This window comes from Pogoniulus pusillus, chromosome 3, assembly GCF_015220805.1.
Source record: "Pogoniulus pusillus isolate bPogPus1 chromosome 3, bPogPus1.pri, whole genome shotgun sequence".
NCBI classification, from domain to species: domain Eukaryota; kingdom Metazoa; phylum Chordata; class Aves; order Piciformes; family Lybiidae; genus Pogoniulus; species Pogoniulus pusillus.
In genome coordinates this window covers 48,299,732-48,324,147 of record NC_087266.1, presented here as the reverse complement: position 1 = coordinate 48,324,147, position 24,416 = coordinate 48,299,732, and the positions used below count along the sequence as shown (strand labels likewise).

The following is a 24,416-nucleotide window of genomic DNA, read 5'->3' as shown; positions in this document are numbered from 1 at the left end:
CCATGGTGTGCTAGTTGGAGCCTAGCTAGAATGTTTTGGTGAGAACGAGATTATAGGCTGTGGAAGGAAAACAAGGCTGATGTCTACCTCACTCATTGGCTTGCTGAGATGTGTAAGAATAAGAATCAAAACATAGATAAGGTTCTTTTCACTTCTACTTCTGCTGGGGAACTGGCTGAGCTGCATCCCTCTCAAGCCTCTTTGACTAACCCACTTTGCTTCCTAACCCCCTGGCCCAACCTCCATTCTTCTTTGGGACTGGGGTAAGGTTGAGAGGGGGAGGGGGAAGATGAAGGGGTGGTTGGGAGCCCCTCCTGGGGACTCAGGTTTCTGGAGGGCTGTTGTGTTTCTGTATTACCTTTTACCTTGTCTATTTTTGTCTATAACTCTATCTACTGTTAATATCTGCTTGTGTATTGTGCTAAGCTGTCACTAATAAGCTTCATTCAATTTCCAGAGCTGGCTGAGTCTAGTCTGGGTGATTTCCAAAGTGTGTGTGGGGGTGGGTAACACCCAAACCATCACACATGGGCAGAGACACCTCACACGAGACTAGATCAGATTGCTCAGAGCCACATTCAGCCTGGCCTTAAAACCTTTCAGGCTGTTCTCACTAGTTTATAGCCTTTGATGAGTGTTATGGGAACAACTTAAAAATCAGAAACACTGTTACTTGTTGCAGTAACGGCACAGAAAACATACTGGTAACCACATTTCAGAGTTGAAAACTTAATTCATGGAAGATACTTTTGTGAGAATTGCATAACTTGACTAAATATGTTACTGCTCTTTCAGCTAATAATATCATACAAAATAAACCAAAGTCCCACTTAATAACAGTGATGCTGAATAAAACAGCCTTCTGTGTATTTCATTACCTCTACGACTGAACCATAAAAGTAGTCTGGTATCATCTTGCCACAGATGAGTTCTCCTGCAGATTTTAAGGTGATTAAATTCCAAAAATAGGTTTTAATAGATACAGTTTCTGGTAATTCATTCAAGAGACTACAGAGAAGAAACCTAAGGAAAACAAGTATTTGTCCTCTTATTGGAACGAAGGAGAGAACTTTCACATATCACAACCATATTTAATGAAATTCTACAGTAATAATACTGCATACAGCATTGCTACATTACAGTTAGTATAAATAGAAGATAATTTTCTAGCATTTGGATACTAAAACATAAAACCAAATTCTCCTAATATTTCATTATTAGCATTGCTGCTACAATTTCCCCAAGACAGTCCAAATTAAACCCAAGAAATAACATGCAAGACCACACACACCAGCTAGTGAGCCAAACCAGCTATAACTGCAAAGTCACATTGTACACAGACATCTCTATTGCTACTGTTACAGTGACAAAGATATAATATATTCAAGCTCCCTTTGAACACACTGAATTCAGAATGCCCATCAAAATGCCTTTATCTCAACTCATGAATTTTCACACTTTTACCCTTCCAATTCTCCTGATGGAGAATTGAGTGAGCAGCTGTCTGGAGCTGCTAGGGTTAACCCAGAATAAGTAAATCAGATTTACTGCCATACCACTTAAAGAGCTTGCTAACACTAAACATTAGCATTCCACAGCTACCACCAAAACTCCACTGTCTCATCCTAAACAAATCTGTGTCTCCTTGTATTCTAAGCATTGCAGTTTTGAGCACTGCAAGTTCCTCATAAATATCTTTCAAACGTAGAAACCCAAACGCACCCAAAGTAGAGTTTAAAAATAATAGCCAAGACCACCACAGTTCTTTTCTAAAGCGTTGTAAAAACACTGCCAAAATACTTCACCCTAAGTCCTTTCTTCCACATTCCTTAGACTAGCAAAGAGAGACTGCATTTGGTAAAGTATGCCAGAATTTATGTCAATGTACAATAGGAACAAAACCCTAAAAGTAGGGTTATGGGCAAATATGTCAGTAGACAGTGTTTGAGTATTTTAGTGTGAATAGATTTGAGGCAAGGTTGTAAACAAAATTTAATCACCTGCAGTATTCTTTCACTAAGAAAATGCTGGGAATTTGCAACAGGGAAGGAAAGATACTTGGGAATGTCTCAGCCACATTAAATATGCTTCAGTGTTTGTTGTTTGGGTTGGGGTTTTGTTTGGGTTTTTTGTTGTTGTGGTGGTGTTTGGGTTTTTTGGGGTGTTTTTTTTTGTTTGGTTTGGGGGTGTTTTTTATTGCAGGGGTTTGGGGGGGAGGGAAGAGGAGGTGGCTGTTATTTACAATTATTCTGGTGGAAGAAGCTGGGGTTATGAAATTGTAGTTAGATCTCAACCAAAAGCTACCATTAAAATCAAACTCCAGCTGAACCAACATTATCACAAGTAATAGAAAACTACAGATAAGAGATTAAAAAGAAGCCAATGACACAGCTTTGCCACCCAAGAAAGACAACTGAAGGGGTGGGGTTTAGAAAGATGACAAAATTATCTGAAATGTAATCTACACTGCAGTGATTTAGAATGTCTAAAATGGTATAGATAAAAATCCAAACTACCTTCTACCCTCTTTTTATTTCCTTAGATGTGATCAGCTGGATGGACATAAATTCATCAGTTCACCTTGAATACTATGACTGCTTAGCATGCAATTCCTTTTATGTCACTGATACTTCTAAAGCTGGTCTTTATGTACTAGCTGTAGCACCAGTACATAAAAAATACTCTGATGTCATCTGCATTCCACCAAGGGTGGAGGCAGACAAACACTTTCTCAAAATGAGTTCCCAAGAAATTCACATTTCATAAAACCAAAACATCCTGTTTCTATAAACAGAATTGTCAAGCACTCTGTTCTAGAACGGATACTCAAGAAGGAATTCTTAATTAAAAGGCAACTTTTCCTGTATTTGATTTAAAACCTTAACATTAGAAATAACCTTCAGTTTTAGGTTCATACAGAAAAAAGACACATGGAAGTTTACTGCAAGGAAAAAAACACTTTGATATCTTAAACAAACAAAACTAAAACACCATCAGAGGCTGAAGCTTGTACACTGCTGTCATTTCTATAATGATATATAAATACACTGATGACCATAAGAGCCTTTTTGATTCGTTCATACCAGAACCCCAACCATTTTTTGTTGAAAAACATTAATCCAACATCTAATCAGAGAAGCTGAAAAATATCTTCAAGGAAGACATTAAGCATCTCATAGAAGAAAATTTCAGATCTATTTCTTCCCAGCCCAACATCAGCCAATATTTTCCAGACCTCCCTCCAAGAATACAAAGCCTGCAAGTGATTGATGTCAACAGTGTTATAAGGAACAGCAAGGCCAAAGGCAAATGAGGGTCTGGAGCACATGGTAGGTTAGCCATAGTCATGCTTATATTGAAGTCTGCCACATGAAAATTTGAAAATACAGCACAGAATAATGCAATTCTACTCTTGGGAAGTGACAGTAGTGAGCTTATAGTGATAAAAATCACAAGCCCTCACCAACTCACAGCTGCAAATTACTAGCATTTTGAATACCTCCTTCTCTGGAGACACTACAATCCCACCTGGAAGCGTTCTTGCATGACCTGCTCTAGGTGATCCTGCTCTGGCAGGGGGGCTGGACTAGATTCCTTTAAACTGACTTTCATCACCAATTAGTCTTGCTGCCCTAGTTAGATGGGCAGTACCTTGCAGAAGGAAGCTAGATGGACAAAAGCAAGTAGCACCTTAAATTGGAATAAAAGAAATTACCCCTCATCAAAGGTCAATATTCATTTATAAACAACTGCAGCAGAGTAAATTTCTCATACAGTGGATAAGCTGATCTAGTAGCTAAAGAAAACAGGATGAAAGACCAGAAGTTGAAGATAAACTATGAAATAGTGTATAGACTCATAGAATCAACCAGGTTGGAAGAGACCTCCAAGATCATCCAGTCCAACCTAGCACCCAGCCCTATCCAGTCAACTAGACCATGGCACTAAGTGCCTCATCCAGTATCATTTTATTTATTTCCAAAGGGAACACATAATTCATCACATTTTTATCACTGGTATACCTTAAAATCAACACAGAACATACAAGCCATAAATTTCTGCTCTAGGTCCAAAGACTCAAATTTATGGTCAGTATCAGGCACAGGGTCAAACTGCATCAACATAAAAGTCTCTTTTAAGACACATGAATTGCTCTACACTTTAAGCATAAGCCACTAGCCTCAGAATGAAAGCAGCAGCATGAATTAAGTGCAAAAGAACAATAGAAGTGATTAAATATGCTTGAAGCATTAGAGAAATTTCTTTAAAAGAAAGCTTCTGTTAATAAAAATAATAAGAAGAATCTTTTTGTGGAACATTGCTTCCCATGGATTTTAATTACACTGTTCCACAGGGAAGACATATAGTGGTTATACTCATATAATCTTAATTTAATAATAATAGTAATTATCAATAAAGTAATACATTTTCCCTGTATCCTTGATGGACCTATCCTCACACTATACTTATTTCATGCACCAAGGAAATGAAAGATTCAGAAACATATGAAAAAGCAGCATGCAAAATGCAGAAGGGATGAAACATTTTACTATATATAATACATTCAATGTATTTCATGACATTGTATATGCATTAAGACTGTGCACAAAATATGTCTGTTTGGGTTTATTTTCCAAGCTAAATAAAGTACAGGCAGAATACCTTCTAACGGCAAATATTTTTTATACTTTTATGACAAGGACATTGAAAAATAAAGTCATTTTCTTAATTACAAGGAAAGAAAATATTTACTTGTATCTTAAGCAGGGGCAGGGGGAAGGGAGGGGCTTTTCTCCCATACTTTTAAAGGTAATTCTTGCTCTGTCTCAAAACACAAGGAAATTTCACAGGCAAGTTCTGCTCCTCACATATATAATTTCAAATGCAATATACATGCTTCTCTATTCCTATAGCAGTACAACTATTTATGTCTTCATTATGGAGCTTTTTCCTGTAGAGACTAAACTTACTCTCTCTCTTACTTCCCTTTAATAAGTACTTATACAAAAGTCCCTTTTTTCCAGGCTACCATTGCTTCATAGATAAACATGGCTTAAATTTTTCTGATAAACTGGATGTTGGAAGGATCACATGGCCACATCTCCCACAGCTTAACATTTAAGTGCATAACTAAAATGCTTCAGTGAGGCTACCAATTACCTCAGTTATGTTGCTACTGCACAGAACTGTTCGACACCAAACTCAGCTCTAAGATTCCAGAAGCCATTTTTAGCCTTGGGCACTAAGCCAGAAATAACCTTTTCAGTTCTCTGGGAAGCCAATTGTACCAGGACATGAAAACTGACAGAAGAACTACAGTACTTCTGCCAAAATACTGGGGTTTTTTTGTTTGTCTAAAGTTAATATTCTTTCAGATTACCTGATTCTTAACTGATTGCAAAGCTCTAGTGACGTTCTTTCAGAGACTGAATGTTTCTGAATCATTCTATCATGTCTCTGTGCCAGATGCTGCTATAAAGTGAGTTCTTCCTTTCTGCATTGTGCTAATGCACATAGAAATCACTCCCAGGACTTGAGACTGTAATGAAGGCTTCAAGGTTTATGCCTTTACTACTATCCCAATGTCTTCCAGAACAAGGCTTTAGTTCAAATGCTCCGACATTCACTCTTCAAGATAATCTTACACGGTCTCAATTAGGACATAAAAATAAAAGCCAGAGAAACAAAGTTGGATTCCTTTCACAGTTTCATCCTTAATCTCTTCTGAGATCTGTATTAAGCCATTCAGAATTTCTGTTCCTCAGTTCTTCCAATCTGTAAAACCAAAGATAACCTGCATCCTGACTGAAAAATTAAGTCATTCACCGAGAAGAGCAAAGTTTGAAAGGAAGCTTTTAAACAGAAGCATAGAACAAGATCTACACTAGGACCAATTAAAATCAGAAGTCTGCTCTTAAAGTCATTATAATAATGTTAAATATAATTACATAAAAGGCTTTGAAATTGATCAAAATACAAGAAATTCAAGAGACTGCTTTCTCTACCGTTAGAAGTTCCTGATTAGCTAGCTAAATGTCAAAGTCACACACAGCACACTTGAACATGGCATAGAAAAGAAAAAAATAGAGTGGCTGTTTTATCTCTAAATTCCCTTACAAAAACTTGAGCAAACTGAAGTTATGTATTAATCTTGAATGTTGGAGGAAAAAAGGAAGAGGGCAGTTACAAAGATAAGAAAGAAATGTGCCTTTTTGTTTCTTACAGAAAACCAAACCATTTTAGACTTAGCCTCTCTCACCCCTCTAAAATAATGTGTGAATACTACACCTCGTCAAACTAAAGTGATGATTTTCCATCAGATCTGAAAGCTCATATAATTAACTGAAACGCCAGTAATACAGCTATCATTTGGTGTGACATTCTATTAGTTTCTTCACATTTTGACTAAGAAACTAAATGAGAGATAAAAAAAAAGAATCAGGAACTCTATGCAATGCCAAAACAGCTTGATGTTTTATGCAAACGAGGTACCAGTACCAAGAGATCTTAAAATAAGACACAGTATGAAAACACAAAACATTTCAGATGGGTACCACAAGCAAACTCTGGATCATACATCCTTCTTCAAAAACATTGAGGAGAAAATGCCACATTTGGTAAAACTTCCAAGTGACAAGACAAGTGAGGAAAACAAAAACCCAAGTCACTAACGAAAGTAATCTGAACTGAATGTTAAATGAAACACAGGCAGAGAGTAGGCATTTGGCCAGACAAATTCAAATCTTGGAACAGGGATCGCAGGCGAAAATTACTGAGCAGGGAAACAGCATTGTACATAGTGGTAGGCCAAAAGTTTTCTTGAACTGAGATGAACTCCAAAAAACATTTAAAAATAAACCCTAGCAACACAACATAGAACAAGCATGGGAATCCTGGCTTCAAGCTTCTTCTTCCTTTAACCAATCACAACTGCTGTTTAATAACCAGGGCATCTTCCTCCTGCCCCTCCCAACTGATGAGAAGCTTCCTTTCATCTTTGATTTGAAATCTCATCCCAGAAGTCTTCATTGTTGTCTGTATTTTAATTACATATCAGTGACACTAATCCCCAACAAATACACATCTTTGTTTGTTGCTACACTTGGATGTTTCTTAAAAAGACTGCATTTCATAAACTCACGATTCTCCAAATACAGTGACAGAGCAATGGGACAACCTGTTATGTATGCACTAGCTTTAGTCCATATTTCTCCTGTCACTACATGTATAAACACTTTAAAAGAAGTCTTTCTAATAACTGCTTACTACGATAGCAATTTTACTCTCAGTTTTGGCACATGGTTCTTACTATATATCAACTGTTGTAGTCATATTTTGAGTATCGCCTAGCTTCACCTAAGCCTCATCCAAGGTTGCATTCTGCTCCAATTCTTTCCTTGGATTCATGTCTGATTCAATTTTCTTCTCCTACCCAATTTCTTGTCCATTTTCCAAAACGTCTCCATCAGTTTCATTGAGGATCAATTTACCTCTGAGCACACATTTTATGCTGCTGTTTCTTTCTATTCACCAACCAACCGATCTAACTTCATGCTTTTCATATTTAAATTATTTAAATGTAGAGGGGAGGATATTTCTTATCTGACTTTGTTTTTACACTTCCACCTTTTGCCTGTCTAATGTAGTTCCACAAAGGAGTGATACCACTGCAAATACTGTAAGCAAAGGTGCCAACTTTAGATGTTAAAAAACCTGACACGTCCATACACACCAAATAAACCATAGTTAAAATGTCACTTGTACTTATTTTGCTATTGTTGGAACATACTACTTTCTATGATAATCTACAGTATAAGGAAATCAAGACATAAGCAATGCTTAAACATACTTCCAACATTCTTTTTTCCACTTCAAAAAGAAAGGATTCTCAAGCAAAGTGCAGAAGCAATTGCAGGGAGACACAAAACATTTATAATCTTTACTACATTTTTATAAGCAAGCATTTGGTGTATTTCACTAAAGTAACCTATCCAGAACCAGAAAAGGCAACAGACAAGTACCTTCCAAGTACTTTATAGATTTGTTCAGTACAAATCATTCTCTCTGTTGTGAAGACAGGGTTTCCAAACCAAGGAAATCACCTGTATGAGTTCACATCCTGCATTCAGTATTACAGTTACTCCAACTAGCACCAAGGAATCACCCAGCTACAGAAAACCAACATAAAATTCCTATCTATTCAGCAGCACAGGTCAAAGTTAACACAGTGCTTGGATGTTTCATTCATGTAATGCTTCTCATAAAGGTCAATTCAGGAACTCTATTCTTACATTCAAAACCTTCAGCTAATTCCAGTAACTGCTTTAACCATACCTAGAAAATCTGCCTTCTAATGGCTTCATGAAGCTATCAGCTAGCATTTGACTAAGAGTCAGAATGCCCACAAGCTCACATTTCATGTAGCTTCAGAAGTACCTCAGGCTCCAAATCAAACGCAAAACTAACCCTCACTTGGCTCTGCCAAAATTGTCTCACTCACAAGTTTTCCCTTTTATTTTTTTTCTTGAAAAATATTTCTCCTACAGAGTGGGATACAGGGATGAAAGACTGTTATTGTTACTTCTATTTTTAAATAGTTAGGAGGCTTACAGATATTATGGTGTTCTGCATCATACAAGGAAGAAAGTGATAAAAAGGCAAGCTGTGCAGAAAGACACTTAGGGAAAAGAGGCTGAGGAGCACTAAAATCACAGAGCTGAACTCCATGGACAAGGACATGCCTACACACATTGAAAGTCCATTATTCCTCCAGAAGCTTAGCTCCTCAGCACCTTTCCAATGAACTTCTCCAATGTGTGCATTATTGCAGTCAGTAGAGTAGTCAGAAGTCAAGAGACAACAACACCCATTTTCACTTGTGACAGTGATCTGCACAGTGACAACATTTCTGACACTTCCAGTTTTACACATGGGAAAACAATAAACACATAAGATAATTTCACTGTTCTGGTCTCAACAGAACACACTAAGGATACCTTTCTGTTTTCTGAAGTGTCATCTAAATTACCAAAATCAGATTGACTTGAATTGTGACTCAGGGATCTAACCAGCCTGGGAACATTCACAAATCTCATAGACATCAGAAAAGTATCCCAAGCTATTATACTCAATTAAGACCATACAACTCACCTCCCTGCTTATGATCCTTGCCCTTCTTTCATTTTCACCACTTTGTATGTTTTCACTCAGTACTTCAAAAACTTTCATTCACTTTGTATGTCACTTCCACCTTTAAGTAGTATTTTCTTTCTATTCATTTTCTTGTTCAGACTTATATTACGCTGGTATTTTCCTCCTTCCTTGTCAAAAACACAGTTCTGCTAGGCAAATATCCATTCTAGTTTGTCAGAGCCAATTCTACTCTGGTCTCTTACCCTCACAAAAGCATTTAGTGTTTTCAAAACTCTACATATAGTATTAAGACTCACACCATCTCTCCTGGTTTACAGGTGTCTGAACTACAGTTGTTCAGTGAGAAGCATTTAAAAAGGCACCTGCAGCTAAGCACATCTGTGCTCCTAAGAAGTCATTTAGTGTTACAAAGCTCTTTCACAAAGCATTGCTATCAAAATTAGAATGTTAATATAGATGTCCAGGCAAACCACATCATGAAGTTACAGCCTGAAATTGCATTTATACTGTTGGATACATAATAATGAATACAAAGTAGATACATCAGGCTTTTTAGCCTTGACATAAAAACACATTATACAGTAATCTCAAAAGAGAGGTACTTCCCATAGGTTTGACTGCAGGGCTACACTTAATTCATTTGTGAGAATAAACAAACATACTTCCTCCTCCCTCTCCTCATACACTTAGGATATCATTTGTGTAAGAATAAGAAAGGTTAGAAATCTTAAAATAAACACAGGAAGGCTGTAGGAAAGGACTAACTATTGAACATAAAGAATACACAGTTGTTTTATTGGTTTTGGTTTTGGAAGAGACCTCAAGTTCCAACCCCCCTGCCATGGGGAGAGACCCCACACACTAGATCAGGTGCTCAGAGTCCCATCCAACCTGGCCTTAATCACATCCAGGCATGGGGCTTCCACCACCTCCCTGTTCAATCTGTTCCAATGTCTCACCACCCTCACCATAAAGAACTTCTTCATAATGCCTAATCTAAACCTATCCTCCTCTAGCTTGGATCCATTCCTCCTAGTCCTATCACTACCTGACACCCTAAAGAAATCTCTCACCAGCTTTCTTGTAGGCCCCCTTCAGATACTGGAAAGCCCCAGTAAGGTCTCCTCAGAGCCTTCCCTTCTCCAAACTAAACAAGCCCAATTCTCTTTACTTCCCTTGTGATAAAATAACAACCAAATTCTGAAGAAATCCATTTCGTGGTTATTTGTGATTCACAAAAGCAGAACAAACTTGTCTGTCTCTGTGACAACCTACTCAGTAAAACCTGCATTTGTAACAAGTGGAACCAACTGCACATCTACCACTAAAATCAGGAGAATTCCCAAGAGTGAAGGAAAAGCTACATTAATAAAGGAGCTGGAGAAAATCAGCAAAAACCAATTATGGCACTCTAATATGTACTCAGGAAAGAAAATAAATAAATAAATAAATAAATAACAGTTCTTTACTAGCAAAGAGGACTGAAAGGATACTGGCCCAGATGAAGTATATTCAATTGCTAAAACAAGAAATATTTTTTTTTCAGAAAGTCAAGCAGAAAGAATTTCCAGTGTTGGGTAAAAGTAGAGGCATTCCTGGACTTAACTGTGATGGAAGACAATTTGTAAATTTGGGGGTTGTTTTGTTTCTTTCTTTGTTCCTTTTTTTATTCTCTCCTTTACATAACCCCAAAGGAAGCACTCAGATGCCAAAATTTAAGTTCAATTGCTCCAAAACCTAAAATCAAAACTTTACAGATTCTCATGACAGCTTTTCAGGTGCTTCTGTGAGGTTTGGACCATCCTGTAAACAAATCCTTAGTTAATACACTCTAAACAACTACTTCAAAGATGCTGTCAAGCAGGCTAAGATGCTTCAACAGCATTGTCCAAAGAGAACAGCCCATTTAGCAACTTCTTTTTAAAACCTCTGTCTAGTAGTCTAGAATTAGGGTACCAAAAAAAAAGTATATCCTTTCCAGAATTTTGTACTGTCCAAGCCAGCATTCAGATACTTCAATCAGTATTTATTTTCAATCTAACACCTGATTAAAAAACATATCTGCTTCTCTCTCACATCATTATAAGCAGCAACAAATAATCCTTCCCCCTGTGCCTAACTCACACAACAGAAATGTATGAAACAGGTGTTGCCTAGAAAAAGTTCAGAGGATTTGTCTTCAGAAATACAGTCAAAGCTTACAGAAAGGGGTTGAAGTGACACAGGCAGCCATGATAACAAATTTAAGCACCAGCTCTGGGCCTTTTTCTTCCTCTTTTATAAATTAACATGCTTCCAGCATTCCCTGTGGTTTTGAGGGATATAATTGCATACTATTACTTAAGAACTATGTGATTACTGTGCCACTGTCTTCTGCACAAGCCAGCCTGTAATAACAGTGATAAGAATAGCATTTATTATTTTTGAAATCGTTTTTGCAATGCATTGACACTGATGTGGTGTAAAACATCTGAGTAACTCAAGTTCTTTTATGTAGAGGTCTTTTCTTCTAGCTGCACTGCACCACGTGAACTTCCTTCTGTGCAAAGCTACTGCCTGCAAGTTCATCTGATCGAGTCACCCAGCTCTTTAGCAGAACTTCCAAAGACTGAAGAAGTTCATATCTCCACAAGCAAGGTGTTTTCAGGGCAAAGAAAGTCACGAGAACCGCTCAAGTTAAAAGTAACAGGTGCAGTTAAGCTGCTACAGTTACTATGGAATGCAACTGCAATAAGAACCTGGAAAGTCAAACATTGCTGTTCCAGCTCCTAAAGACCATCAAAAAGACTGGATAGGGCTGGGTGCTAGGTTGGACGGGATGATCTTCGAGGTCTCTTCCAACCTGGTTGATTCTATGATCAAGCTGCATCCCTGTCTTAAGTTACTATATAAAATTTTATTTTTAACTTCAGGGGAAAAAATGAGAGAACAGAGAATTTAACACTTCTGTCTTCCTCAGACCTACTTAAAGTACTCAAAACTTGTCTAGAAAGCAAGCTTTATGCGATAGGAGCTGCAGACCATTTTGTGAATCCAAAAACATTGTCAGTATCTAATGATAAAACACTGTCAAGATGCAGACACAGTTTCAGTTTTCTGGAAATTCTCAATGTCTCAGATTTCCAAACTTGTATCTCCAGACTAGTCTTCCTCCCAATCAAGGACTGACTCTATTTTTCAGTAAGATTAGTTCCCGTTAACAAGAAAAAACTTTAACACTGTAAGGCTACCCTTACCCCAAACATCAAGGTTCCAGGGCTTCAGAGACATATCTGCACATCAAATCCAAAAGTAAGTCGTTCATTGCAAGGACATGTTTCAAGAAGCAGAAGAAAGTACTGGTTTAATTCTATGAACATTTATGGAGAGGAAGCAGGAGAGAAAATTCCCATCAAGAGTTTGCCCCAAGAGCTTCAGTTTGGGTTTAAGCCAAGCATGTCTTCTGTTTATATATTCTACTTATGTAATGTAATAACAAGTAAAAAGCAATGCAGATTTTTAGGAACTATATCAACATAGGACTTAACTCACAAGCCAGACAATTCCCAGTTATGGCATGCTGTTACAAACAAAAATATAAAGTATAGATTAAGACATGGTTCCTCTAAAAGGAGAAGATGAAAACCAGGCTGCTGCTGTTACAGCACTAAGGCATAAGCTGCTCTACACTGCTGTCTATATCAAACAAAAAGAGAATTAAAATCTCACTCTACATTTAATTTCATATTCAATGTCTTCTATGTAAACTATGAGAAAAGCACATTAAAACTTGAAGGCTAAGATTACTTTTTCCCCAGGCTCTCCTCTGAACATAAAATTTAAGCAACCTAAGCATGTAGTACTTATACACACAACACGCAGCTCATGCTTAAGTTGCATGCTTAAAGTAATCATGACTAACAGTTTGGATCAATATTAAGTCAAGCTAAACAAGGCACTTTCTGCATTTCCAAACTACTTACATCACATCAGGTCATGTCTTCAATAAAGCCACAAAAAAAAAAGGCAACAAAACAAGCTGTACACCATTCCTCTAACTGCATACAGTTCCACTGTTATGCCTTAGCCTTTTCACTATTACATCTGCTACTGGTTAATGGTTAGCATGGTAATTCCTGCTACCAATTCATGGTAGTTTCATTCATCAAGCTTCCTTCCTATTTCTCTTTCATTATTATGACAATATAGGTGTGCATATGGATCACAGTGAAATCCATTCTGCAACAAACAAAATTAAGTAACAATTCCACATGACACCTATCATACATTACGGTTCATGATAGCTGGGACAGATTTAAGTATGCAGTCAGCACATGTCTGCACTTAAGGAACAGTATAAAATGCACTCATGTGCAGCAGTAGTTGAGAATTTAGGTTCATGTTATCACAGGTTTGCACACAGGTATAGCACCTGCTGTTTCGTGGGTCAAGAACAAGTGACTGCATGTCTGGTCCTTTGCTGTTACAACACAGCTATCTTCAGCAGGCAAACGGGCACACAAAAGGGCGTGCGGAGGCAGTACACTTAGATCTTAGAAACACACTAATACATTCCTCTAGTGTGGGTTTATACTGTTCTATTCAGTGACACTATGTGAAGAACGTACCAGGTCCCAGCCTCTGGCACAAATAGGGGTGGTAAAACAGATGTGACCTTTTGTAGGAGTCAGCCTCCTAAGGTGAGAAACAAGTGTGTCTTTTTTCATGTGGGAAGGAGCATGTGAGGGCAAGGTAAACGCAGACTGGATGCACCTCCCTTCACCACTCCTGCCTGCAGGGCTGTCAGGCCTGTCCTCTCTGCAGATTTATGTAATGCTGGTGTCCCCCACTGTAGAATATGTACAGTGCCTGCAAAGACGAGGGTTTCGCTCCACATTCACCTTGGAAAACAGCACTGCAAATGGAGCTGGAACTACAGCTAATTGACTGTAAGGGTACAACGGCAAGGGTCAAGCGCAGGGTCAGGCAAGTGGCACCTGTGAAAGGCAGCTGCCGAGCAGGCGCTCCTTTGGACTGATCCACACCTGTGCTGTACGAACAGGTGAGATGATGAGCGTCACGAGTTTCCTAACGTGACTACAGACAGTCGCACATCCCCGCACCAGGCAGGCCCACCTACGTGCAGCGGGATGCAAAAAGCAGGTATCCCACCCTGACTAGCAATATGCATTCCTCACGAATCTGATTCAAAGGTGGGCTGTTTGCCACGTCCTCAGCGGTCAGGGAAGGGTGACACAGAGACGCACATTGCCCAGAGAGAGAGAGGACGACAGGTGCGAGCAACTATCCCACACACCAACTCCCTCAGCGTGCCGCCAGCTCTGCCTCACCACAGGCGGGCGGGGGGACGAGGCGGGTGCGCAGCGATTCAGCCATATGGGAACAAACACCTACCTCACAGACCAAGGCGGGGGCAATAAAGCAAGCACAGTGTACATGAAGAGCTGAGAGAGAGCTCGGTTTCCGTGCGGGGACGGGCGCAGAGGAGGGCGAATGCCTCACGCCCCAGCGGTTGAATAAAAGGGAGAATGCTTCATGCCACGGAAATTGAATAAAAAGCGTGAATAAAGCCTCCAAGTGAGGTCGTGGGGGCACTAGGATGACAGAGGGCGGGAGAAGGGGGTGGAAAGGTGGGTCCTCGGCATTAAATCGCTAGATCCACTTTGCCCCCCGCCTCTTCATGCAGATACCGGCGCCGGCCGCCCTCTCCCTTCCGCACCCCGGTTCCTCGCCTGGCCTCACCTGCCCGCACCGTATCGGAAAGGTCGTGACTGAGGGTGGCGGCACTACGCGGGAACTCTTTCAGCTTCCTGCCGCTCAGGTTGAGCCCCCCAGAGTGCGCTGCCTCCTCCAACGCCCGCTCCAGACCGCGGTTCAGCGGCGCCTGCAAACCCAGCGACCCGCTGCCGCCGCCGCCGCCGCCCACTCCGGCCGCTGCCGCCGCCAGAGCAGCAGCGGGGAAGGGCTGCGATTCGCCTCCCAGCGTCGCCATCTTCCCCCTCACCCGCCTCGCCGCTGGGGGTACCCAAGAGAGCCTCCGGACCTGCTCCCTTTCTCCCTCTCCTCCTCCTCCAGCCGCTGGCTGTGGTGGCGGCCCCGCCGCCGTGAGGGGGAGGGCGAGCGGCGGCGCAAGCGAGAGGCGGAGGAGGCCGGCCCGGGCGAGGCGTACCCACTGCGCATGTGCCGTTGCACCACCGCCCTCTTCCCCCTCCGCCTTGTGCCCAGGGTGGGGCGTGGTGGCGCCACCTAGCGGCAGCGCGCCCTGCTGCCTCGCTGCTGCTGCTCTGCTGCCTACCACCCACCGGGAGTTTTGCCCCCGCCTCGTTCTCCCCTCGCACGGCACCGCCAGGCTAAGGGACTGGATGCACAGCAATTTGTGGTTGGGTGGTGTGAAACCACCACGCAGGCAAGCATGCCTGTGCTCACACTGCAGGTATCACTTAACAATTAAAAGCTGCAGTGGCTGCTGCCATCGAATTAGGCCCTGGGGAGCACCTGCCCTGCAGAAGGCTTTGCTGTGGCTTGCTGCTCCTGCAGGGACTCGTTTACACAGATGCGTGGCCCCCAGGAACGGCTTGCCAAAGGGTGACACTCCGAGGTGTCATTTGGGCTTTCAAACAAAGCACAGAAGCCACGAGCAGTTCAGTCTTCAGTGGAACAACCTTCTGAGTGGGCAAGGACTGGCTTTATTTCCTCTTCTCTTTTGGCAGCTTTGCAAAGCTGAGCCCAGCCCTGGGAGAGGAGCAAGGCCTCATATCTCCACAGACTTACAGAGTTCAAAGCTAAAAAAGGACTTGGACACCACCACCCATGGTCTGTATTTCACTCAGTTACCTTCTGGTGTGATCATAGAATCAACCAGGTTGGAAGAGACCTCCAAGATCATCTAGTCCAACCTAGCACCCAGCCCTATCCAATCAACTAGACCATGGCACTAAGATCAATGGCTGGCTTAAACCAAGGCCGTCCTGGCTACAGGAGCTTCAGCCACTGAGTGCTACAGGGACGTGAAAACAGAATTGCCACAAGGAAACAACCCTCAGCTTCTGACAAACAGCAGAAATCATAGCGAGTGCAGGAGTCACAGAGAGAAACAGTACTGGTTAAAAGGCAGAAAAGCTGTTAGAGGCAGATCTTTTCACACAGTAGTATCTTAACGTCCAATAAAAACTTAATCTTTATAAATGAGATGTTCCCAGTAGCAGTAGCTGTAATTTACATTTTCTACACCTTGCATCAGTGCAGAAACTTTGAAGGTATTACAGCAGCTATTTTAAAGAGACTTCCTTACATCAAGGAAAGTTGAAAGGTTAGATGGGTTGGAAGAGAATTATTTTACTGTAAATCTCTTTATACAGCACCTAAAATACAGGCCCTGAGTCTAAACTCCAGTCCAAACTCCCCTTACACCTAAAATGCCACTTTTTCACATTTAATCTGGAGATATTTGGTTTCAGGATGAGAAATTCAGTGTTCTACCTGTTGGAGAAAATTGTGTGTGCACCAGGGAGCAACTGGGGCATCATCATTCCTTGGAATAGCACCTAGCCAAAGAGAAAACCAAAGGTTACCACAACAGTTGTGACCAGATATCACATCACTTCCTACAAATCTTGGTGGATTTGAAAATAACTTCCCCATGAATTTCCATTAGTCAAAGCATGGTTTTGATTTTGTAAAAGGCTTAGAATCATAGAATCAACCAGGTTGGAAGAGACCTCCAAGATCATCCAGTCCAACCTAGCACCCAGCCCTATCCAATCAACTAGATCATGGCACTGAGTGCCTCAGCCAGTCTTTTCTTGAACACCTCCAGGGATGGTGCCTCCACCACCTCCCTGGGCAGCCCATTCCAATGCCAATCACTCTCTCTGACAACAACTTCCTCCTAACATCCAGCCTAGGCCTACCCCGGCACAGCTTGAGACTGTGTCCCCTTGTTCTGTTGCTGCTTGCCTGGCAGAAGAGACCAACCCCTACCTGGCTACAACCTCCCTTCAGGTAGTTGTAGACAGCAATGAGGTCCCCCCTGAGCCTCCTCTTCTCCAGGCTGCACACCCCCAGCTCCCTCAGCCTCTCCTCACAGGGTTTGTGTTCCAGGCCCCTCACCAGCTTTGTTGCCCTTCTCTGGACACGCTCTGGCACCTCAACATCTCTCTTGAATTGAGGGGCCCAGAATTTGCCTGCAGTCTTTGCACTGCTGCTGGGAAACATAAAGAAACACATTAACAGCTACATTTTTCTCAGTGATTTAAAGAAAAACATTGGTGAACATTAGCTCAAGTGGAATAAACTGTGAATAAGAGCAACTGCTAGGCTTCTCCTCCAATGGGCATTAATTTAAATGCAAGTTCAGTAATAGGTACTATATCCTTTCATGCTGAGAGAAGTCCAAAATACCATAGATTTCTATGACTCAGGGAATTCCTTTGCACAGGAGATTTCCTGTGTCTTTAATTCTCAAACATCACAGGACTTTATTTGAAAATTAGTGGTATAGAAGTAAACATTCAGATAGTGTTTCTGCATCAGCTCTCTGCAGTCAGGTAGCAGACCTGTATTTCAGTGAGGTTTGGTAGGTTTTCTCACCAGTGGGACGCCGTGTTCCTTTCTTTCCCACTTCTGATAAGAAAAATCATAGAATGGTTTAGGTTGGAAAGGACCTCAAAGATCATCCAGTTCCAACCTCCTGCCATAGGCAGGGACACCTCCCACTAGAACAGGAGACTCAAGGCCAGCTCCTGTTGAGCTTTTCACCAACCCAGGCCCCCAGGTCCTTTTCCTCAGGGCTGCTCTCAGCCATTCACCACCCAGCCTGAATCTGTGCTTGGGATTGTGCTGACCCAGGTGTAGGACCTTACATTTGGCCTTGTTGAATATCTGGAGGTTGGCCTGGGCCCACCTCTCCAGCCTGTCCAGGTCCCTCTGGAGTGCATCCCTGCCCTCCAGCAAGTTGACTGTGCCACACAGCTTGGTGTCATCTGCAAACCTGCTGAAGGTGCACTCCGTTCCTCTGTTCATATCACTGACAGATGTTACACAGCAGTGGTCCCAGCACCGATCCCTGAGGGACACCACTTGTCACTGGTCTCCAGGTGGACATTGTGCTGTTGATCACCACTCTCTGCATGTGACCATGCAGCCAATTCCTTATCCAGCAGTGCTCCACCCATCAAGTCAGTGTTTTTCCAGCTTGGTGACCAGGATGTCATGTGGGACAGAGGCAAATGCCTTACTCAGGTCCTGATTTCTAGCTATGATTGTCACAAAACCAAACAAACAAAATTTTGGTGTTTACTGTCTTCACACTGCACTGCTAATCCTGAGATCTGATTCACAGCATCTTGTACGAGGGAAGCTAGCAGTAATACCTTTCTTGGCCTCATTTGATGAACAGCTTGTCCTCCTTTTCAGAAGGTATTCAAGGTGCCAAGGAGCCATCAGGCTTCCCCTCCTCAGCTGCACCATAGGGCTTTCAAGAAGGACCTGTGGCTGGCACACACAGACACATCATATCCACCCTTAAGGCACCTAAGATCAGAACAGATAGGATATAGTGAGGTTGGAGCTGCCCGGTCTAGCAGGGGGTAAGGATGTAGGTTCGTGCTCAGAGCACTCTGAGGGCACACACCAATAACCAGAAGGCAAGCCTGCTTGAAACTGTTTTTTGGTCTGAGTGGCTGAGATGCAATGTGTGCTTACCAGATACTGTGTAGAAACTCCTGGAAGTAGAACTTCGAAGGCTGCCAACATTTTCAAGATGGGAGGGGGAGGGGGGAATAGCACTGGAGCTGTATAGCCTTGATTCTTCTCTCATCCCTGCCTAAGTGCTGTGCCAGATCTAACTCTGTTCCTATAGATACAAAACAATTAGAAGCTGAAAACACTACAGAAGAAGGAAAGATCAATCACAGCAGCCCTGATTTCCTGTCCATACAGAGGGTTATAAAAGGCCACACTCCATATACTGACTTTGCTTGGATTAAAAAGTGGACATAGCCTGGCACAGCAGTTAAACTGAGCTAGTGCAAGCTATCATTGCATACAGCCCTTCCACTCTTTGCTCCCAGCTATATGACAGCTCCAGCTCCTATGTGACGGTATTTGCACTTGTCTCACTTTTCACTGAGACTTACAGCAGCTTGACAATTAACTCTAGAAGGAAAAGGAAACAGTGAATGCTTATCCACGGGGAGAGTGTGGCAAAGGAGAGAAGGAATGCAAAAGAAACACTTACGGGTGTGGCAGAAGGAAAAGATTGCAGAGGCAAGCATTCTGTAAAAGGGGTGACAGATAATGGCTGTGACAAGAAAAGTCCTCTCAGAGGTGTACAGAAAGTGCCATAGCTGGGGGAGAACATGGGCTTTAGAGTCTGAGTGAATTGCTACTACTGTAAATGGGAAGAGAAGAGGCCAATAACAAGGCTCACATGACTTGTGAGGATCTGAGTTAGGTAGGGGCTTATGTGCAGGTAGCTGATGCCTCATGAGGTAACCTGTGACCTCAGTGTGGAGTACTTGTCACTGGACAAAGGACTTTTGGAGCATGGAGTACAAGAGCCTCACTTTGCTTCAACATGCAGAGGTTTACTTCATGGAAGTTCTTGCCAGAGAGAGTGATTTGCCATTGGAATGGGCTGCCCAAGGAGGTAGTGCAGTGAAGTTGCTGTTCCTGAAGGTGTTCAAGAAAAGCCTGGATGAGGCACTTAGTGCCATGGTCTAGTTGAGTGGCTAGGGCTGGGTGCTAGGTTGGAGTGGATGATCTTGGAGCTCTCTTCCAACCTGGTTGATTCTGTGATTCTCTATTCTAGAGCAGCTCCTGCACAGTAAGGGCAAACCAAGGCTTTTTTCACACAAATATGCTGGGTGGATAAACAGTCTGGTGTAATGACAGAAATAACACACAAACAGAGAAATATTAAATCTCATGCTAAACAGAAAGTGGTTAGCAAGGGCACTTCCATTTGGTGCTGTGCAAAACAGCTGTTACCACTGAGAAAGACCCCATTGGAAGTCCTTGGTAGCATGACTGTAACGGCATCAGGACAAGGAAACAACAAGCATGCAGCATGAAGCTTCAGGTGGCACGGATAAAAAGATGTCCCTTTCAATTAATGTACAAACTCCTAAGCCTTATGTTATGGCTAGGACAAGCACACACCAGCAGAATGAGTAGCCTAAGCAAAGCAGACAACACACTGCAGCTTCCTTTCAGCAAAGCTGGTGAAGAGAGTTTGAAGGGTGGGAAAGCTGTATCTGGAAATAGCTCTGAAAAGTTCATCTATGTAGCACCTGCCTTAGAGAATATTCAGGGATAAAAAGAAATAAAGGAGGGGCAGGGGGGAAGAAGAAATTAATTGATAGAAGGCAGGAGATAAGGGGATACTTCTATATTAAACTGCAGCTCAGGAAGTGGGTAAGCATAAGCAGCACAGTCACAGCTCAGGAGACACACAAAGTTGATCCTCACATAGATTTGAGTAAATTCACTACACAAGGGCACAGCATTATTTAATGTCTGCAAACAAAGAAGCACTTCTTGGTCCTAGTGACAGTCAAGCATTGGGAGCTCAGGAAAGTATCTCCATCAGTGTGCCCTGAGACCTGATAGAAGGACAGGATCAAAACACAAACTAAGTGATAGTTGACTTGGGTCATCTGCTACAAGATCAGTCCCTAATGGCACCATGCACGCCAGACACGTTTACAAGCTTCCCTGTCACAATATCAATGCTGCTATCCTGGATGCAACAGGAGAGAAGCTGCCAGAGATCGTGACCTAAAGCTCTGGACGGACATGAAAATAGACTTAACGGTAAACTAAAACCAAAATGAAACTTAGTACCCCTGAAACACTTGACATGACTAAACATTTAAAGGCAACATAGTAACATGCCCATGCCTGAAATAGTAATTCAGTTCAAAGGCTACTAGCAGTTGTAAACTGTCAGAGTTTCTTCCAGGTTTCTCAGATGACCTGGAAACATGCAGTGTGATCGAGTACTATGTCCAAGCTTACATTAGATCTTGTGCTGAAGTACAGCTTCAGCAGAAATCCAGGGGATTGCAAGAGGGGTGGGAGCCTTGCTCTTGAAACAGGAAGAGCCGGTAGCTGTTTGCATCACAGCCATTAGAACAAAGACATACCTGGGCTGGGAAAGGAATGTCTTGCTGAAGTTTGCTTTTGCAATACATTGAGGCAGCGTCTGGCAGGGGAAGTACTTTTCATCGTTGTGAAAAGTAACCTGTCATCTAACAAAAATAAAAGAGACAACTGATTACTGTCACTGGAAATGAGACAGCATTTACAGAGAGACACTGCAGAGGGATACTACAGTCCCTGTGTCTGCCACAGTAAAACCCCAAAAACTGAAAACAAAAACACACTCCCCCCCCAAAAAAAAAATCACCAAACCCAAAACAACAAAAAACCCCAACACAAACAAGAAACAAGCAAGCAAACAAACCATAAGGACATAAAAAGCCACAAACAACAAAACTACACAAACCTGATCTCTTGCCCACAGCAGACTTTTAACACAGACACGTGGAACTCAAACAAAAATAGTCTTCACTCTACTGCAAGAAAATAGAAGCCATTAGCCAAGCAGTTGAACTCTGGTTTCTAGTTGGAGCATACAAGGCAAAGGCTTTGTAAGACCCATGTTCATAGGAAAGACAGCAGGTAAAATGCCGTCCATATACATCACAGTTTGGATGTATAAGGAGGAAGTGAAGACCTAAAAGCCAAAAGTAGCAGTGGAAATGAAAGACCAGCTCTACCTGAATGCAAGCCCAAGCATTTTCCCTACAAACCACCCCTCTAATATAAACACATTCTTGAGACACCTGGGAACTCAGTAACAGCTGTGAACCAGCAGGAGCCTGGTGGATGCAAACCACTCACCTGCCTTGAATCAGGCAACTAATCACGTTTATGCCTTTCCCCCCCTTGGCTAGAATACAGAGGGTATTCTCTGGGTGTGACCTGAGGAGATGAGAACTCCTCTTCCAGGTGTGACTTTGCTACTTCACCTGCAGTACAAAACACTTCCCAGCAGTGCACCTTGCAGCATCTAGGAGGTAAGATGCTCACAGAGCAAACTCCTGCTGCTTTCCAGTGTGGTCTGTATGCTGCAGTGAGAACACAGGAGAGTGATCTTTACACCAGTCCAAAACCTTGTGTGCTAAGTACCACTGACTAGACAAAACAGGAGCTGGATGGGAGCCACCGACAGGACCAGTGCACAGGTGAACTCTGCTAGAAGAGTAGTACTCTGCTGCCTCCCTCCAAACACCCTAATAAGACTTGTTGCTTTTCCTTGTCCCTTTCCAAACCATGCCATTATATGGAGCATTTTCTTGCAAGTGCCTAAGTGACTCAAGTGACTCATTATTTAGGGCAATTTCCTCCTTTCCCTTTCCTTTCCTTTCCTTTCCTTTCCTTTCCTTTCCTTTCCTTTCCTTTCCTTTCCTTTCCTTTCCTTTCCTTTCCTTTCCCCTTTCCTTTCCCCTTTCCTTTCCCCTTTCCTTTCCCCTTTCCTTTCCCCTTTCCTTTCCCCTTTCCTTTCCCCTTTCCTTTCCCCTTTCCTTTCCCCTTTCCTTTCCCCTTTCCTTTCCCCTTTCCTTTCCCCTTTCCTTTCCCCTTTCCTTTCCCCTTTCCTTTCCCCTTTCCTTTCCCCTTTCCTTTCCCCTTTCCTTTCCCCTTTCCTTTCCCCTTTCCTTTCCCCTTTCCTCTTCCCTTTCCTCTTCCCTTTCCTTTCCCCTTTCCTTTCCTTTCCTTTCCCCTTTCCTCTTCCCTTTCCTTTCCTCTTCCCTTTCCTTCCTTTTTGTTTTATTATTTTATTTAAGGCCAAAATTGCTGGGGAGTCCCATCAAATAAAGACCTTGTAGCACACCACTGTTCAAGAAGACAGCTGTTAGCCTGAATCCCTGCACTGTAACTACAGAATCACATTTCATACACATAGAGACTTGCACATATGGCAACTGAGTGTACATGGTGAACTAAGAGGAATAATGTCAAGAAGCACAAAGGAAACAATAGAATGTTCTTGGGAAGAAACAGTGTGCAGTGTTCCTAGCAAGACTGTGAAGGACAGACAGGGCAAATACAGGTTCTCGCAGTGCTGGGCAGGCAGCACTCCTCCCTCCACACCCGGAGAGATCACTTTCCTTCTTCCTGCCAGGTGGAATTGCAGCCTGCTTCTTGGGCATGACAAAACATAGGTGAACCTGCTAGCTGCAGAATTTCATATCCTGCAGAGTCCAGGAAGACTTCCAGGGGCAAGTGCTCCTCACTGCAGAAACTAATGAGAGTGGAGGATGCTCACCTCTACTCAGAATCCATCCCTAAGAGCACTCATTGTTATATTCTCAATGTGCATCCATTTAAGGACACCACAGTGTTCTTTTCTGTTCTCCTTCATTTTTATATGAGCCATTTCCATCATCCTGGCATCAGCAAGATCTTTCTCAGGATTCATGTCTCATACTGCTTTTAACAAAAGCAGCTGAACACTGAAATGGCAGAGCTAAGTGAAGTGTACGTGGAGAGAAGGGAAAGGAAAAGCAATTTTCCACCCATCCCCCCACCATCTGTGGTTTGTACACCTCTGTTAATATGTAAAACACAGAGCAGGCTGGACAGCCTGCACTGCATGGAGCAGTTAGAACAGGGATGCTTTTTCCATGTGTTGTCTATAGCACTGAAAATACTGTTATTAGTCAAACACCCAAGCAGTAATGTAGATTACTAATCCTCAGTGGTTCTAATAAATGAAAGACAAACAGCAGAAGTCCCTGAGAAAAACTTTTCAGGGATCTACCTTTGCCTGAACTCATTTGAGCATATAATTGGCAAGGGTATGTCCCTTGTCTGTTTTATAGGAGGCAAGAGAGCTATACAGAAAAGATGAAAACAGTTAGGAAACAAAGTGAAAGAAATGAAGAAGAAGAAGAAGAAGAAGAAGAAGAAGAAGAAGAAGAAGAAGAAGAAGAAGAAGAAGAAGAAGAAGAAGAAGAAGAAGAAGAAGACGACAACAACAACAACAACAACAAAGTTCTAAGCCCCCACATGACTGATAGACAGGGAATAGAGGTTATTTTTACCTAAACAAAATTGGAAAGCAAAATTCAGAATGTGACCAGCACTTTACTGTTTTTTTTGTTCCCCCACCCAAAAAAAACCCCAACATTCTGCATTCTCTATGCTGTCAAAGAATTCATTTTTTCCAACATATTAAGCTGGGAATCTGTGAAGTT

The 24,416-nt window shown here is 42.1% G+C and overlaps 1 protein-coding gene across 20 annotated transcripts in view; it reads right to left on the bottom strand.

The window, feature by feature from the left end:
- Window positions 1-21,954, bottom strand: part of LRCH1 (leucine rich repeats and calponin homology domain containing 1) — a 120,389-nt gene extending 98,435 nt beyond the window's left edge. For 9 of the 20 annotated variants that reach the window (XM_064175420.1, XM_064175482.1, XM_064175384.1 and 6 more), the window contains exon 1: window positions 14,896-15,343. In XM_064175420.1, coding sequence (XP_064031490.1) covers window positions 14,896-15,145 — 250 coding nt within the window. In that variant the 5' untranslated portion in view covers window positions 15,146-15,343. Of the gene's footprint in view, window positions 1-14,895; window positions 15,583-16,632; window positions 16,698-17,262; window positions 17,357-18,524; window positions 18,685-18,855; window positions 19,007-21,299; window positions 21,405-21,661; window positions 21,732-21,935 lie in introns of those variants that run through there. The other 11 variants (XM_064175356.1, XM_064175342.1, XM_064175347.1 and 8 more) reach the window with 7 other exon arrangements.
- Window positions 21,955-24,416: the final 2,462 nt, after the last annotated feature.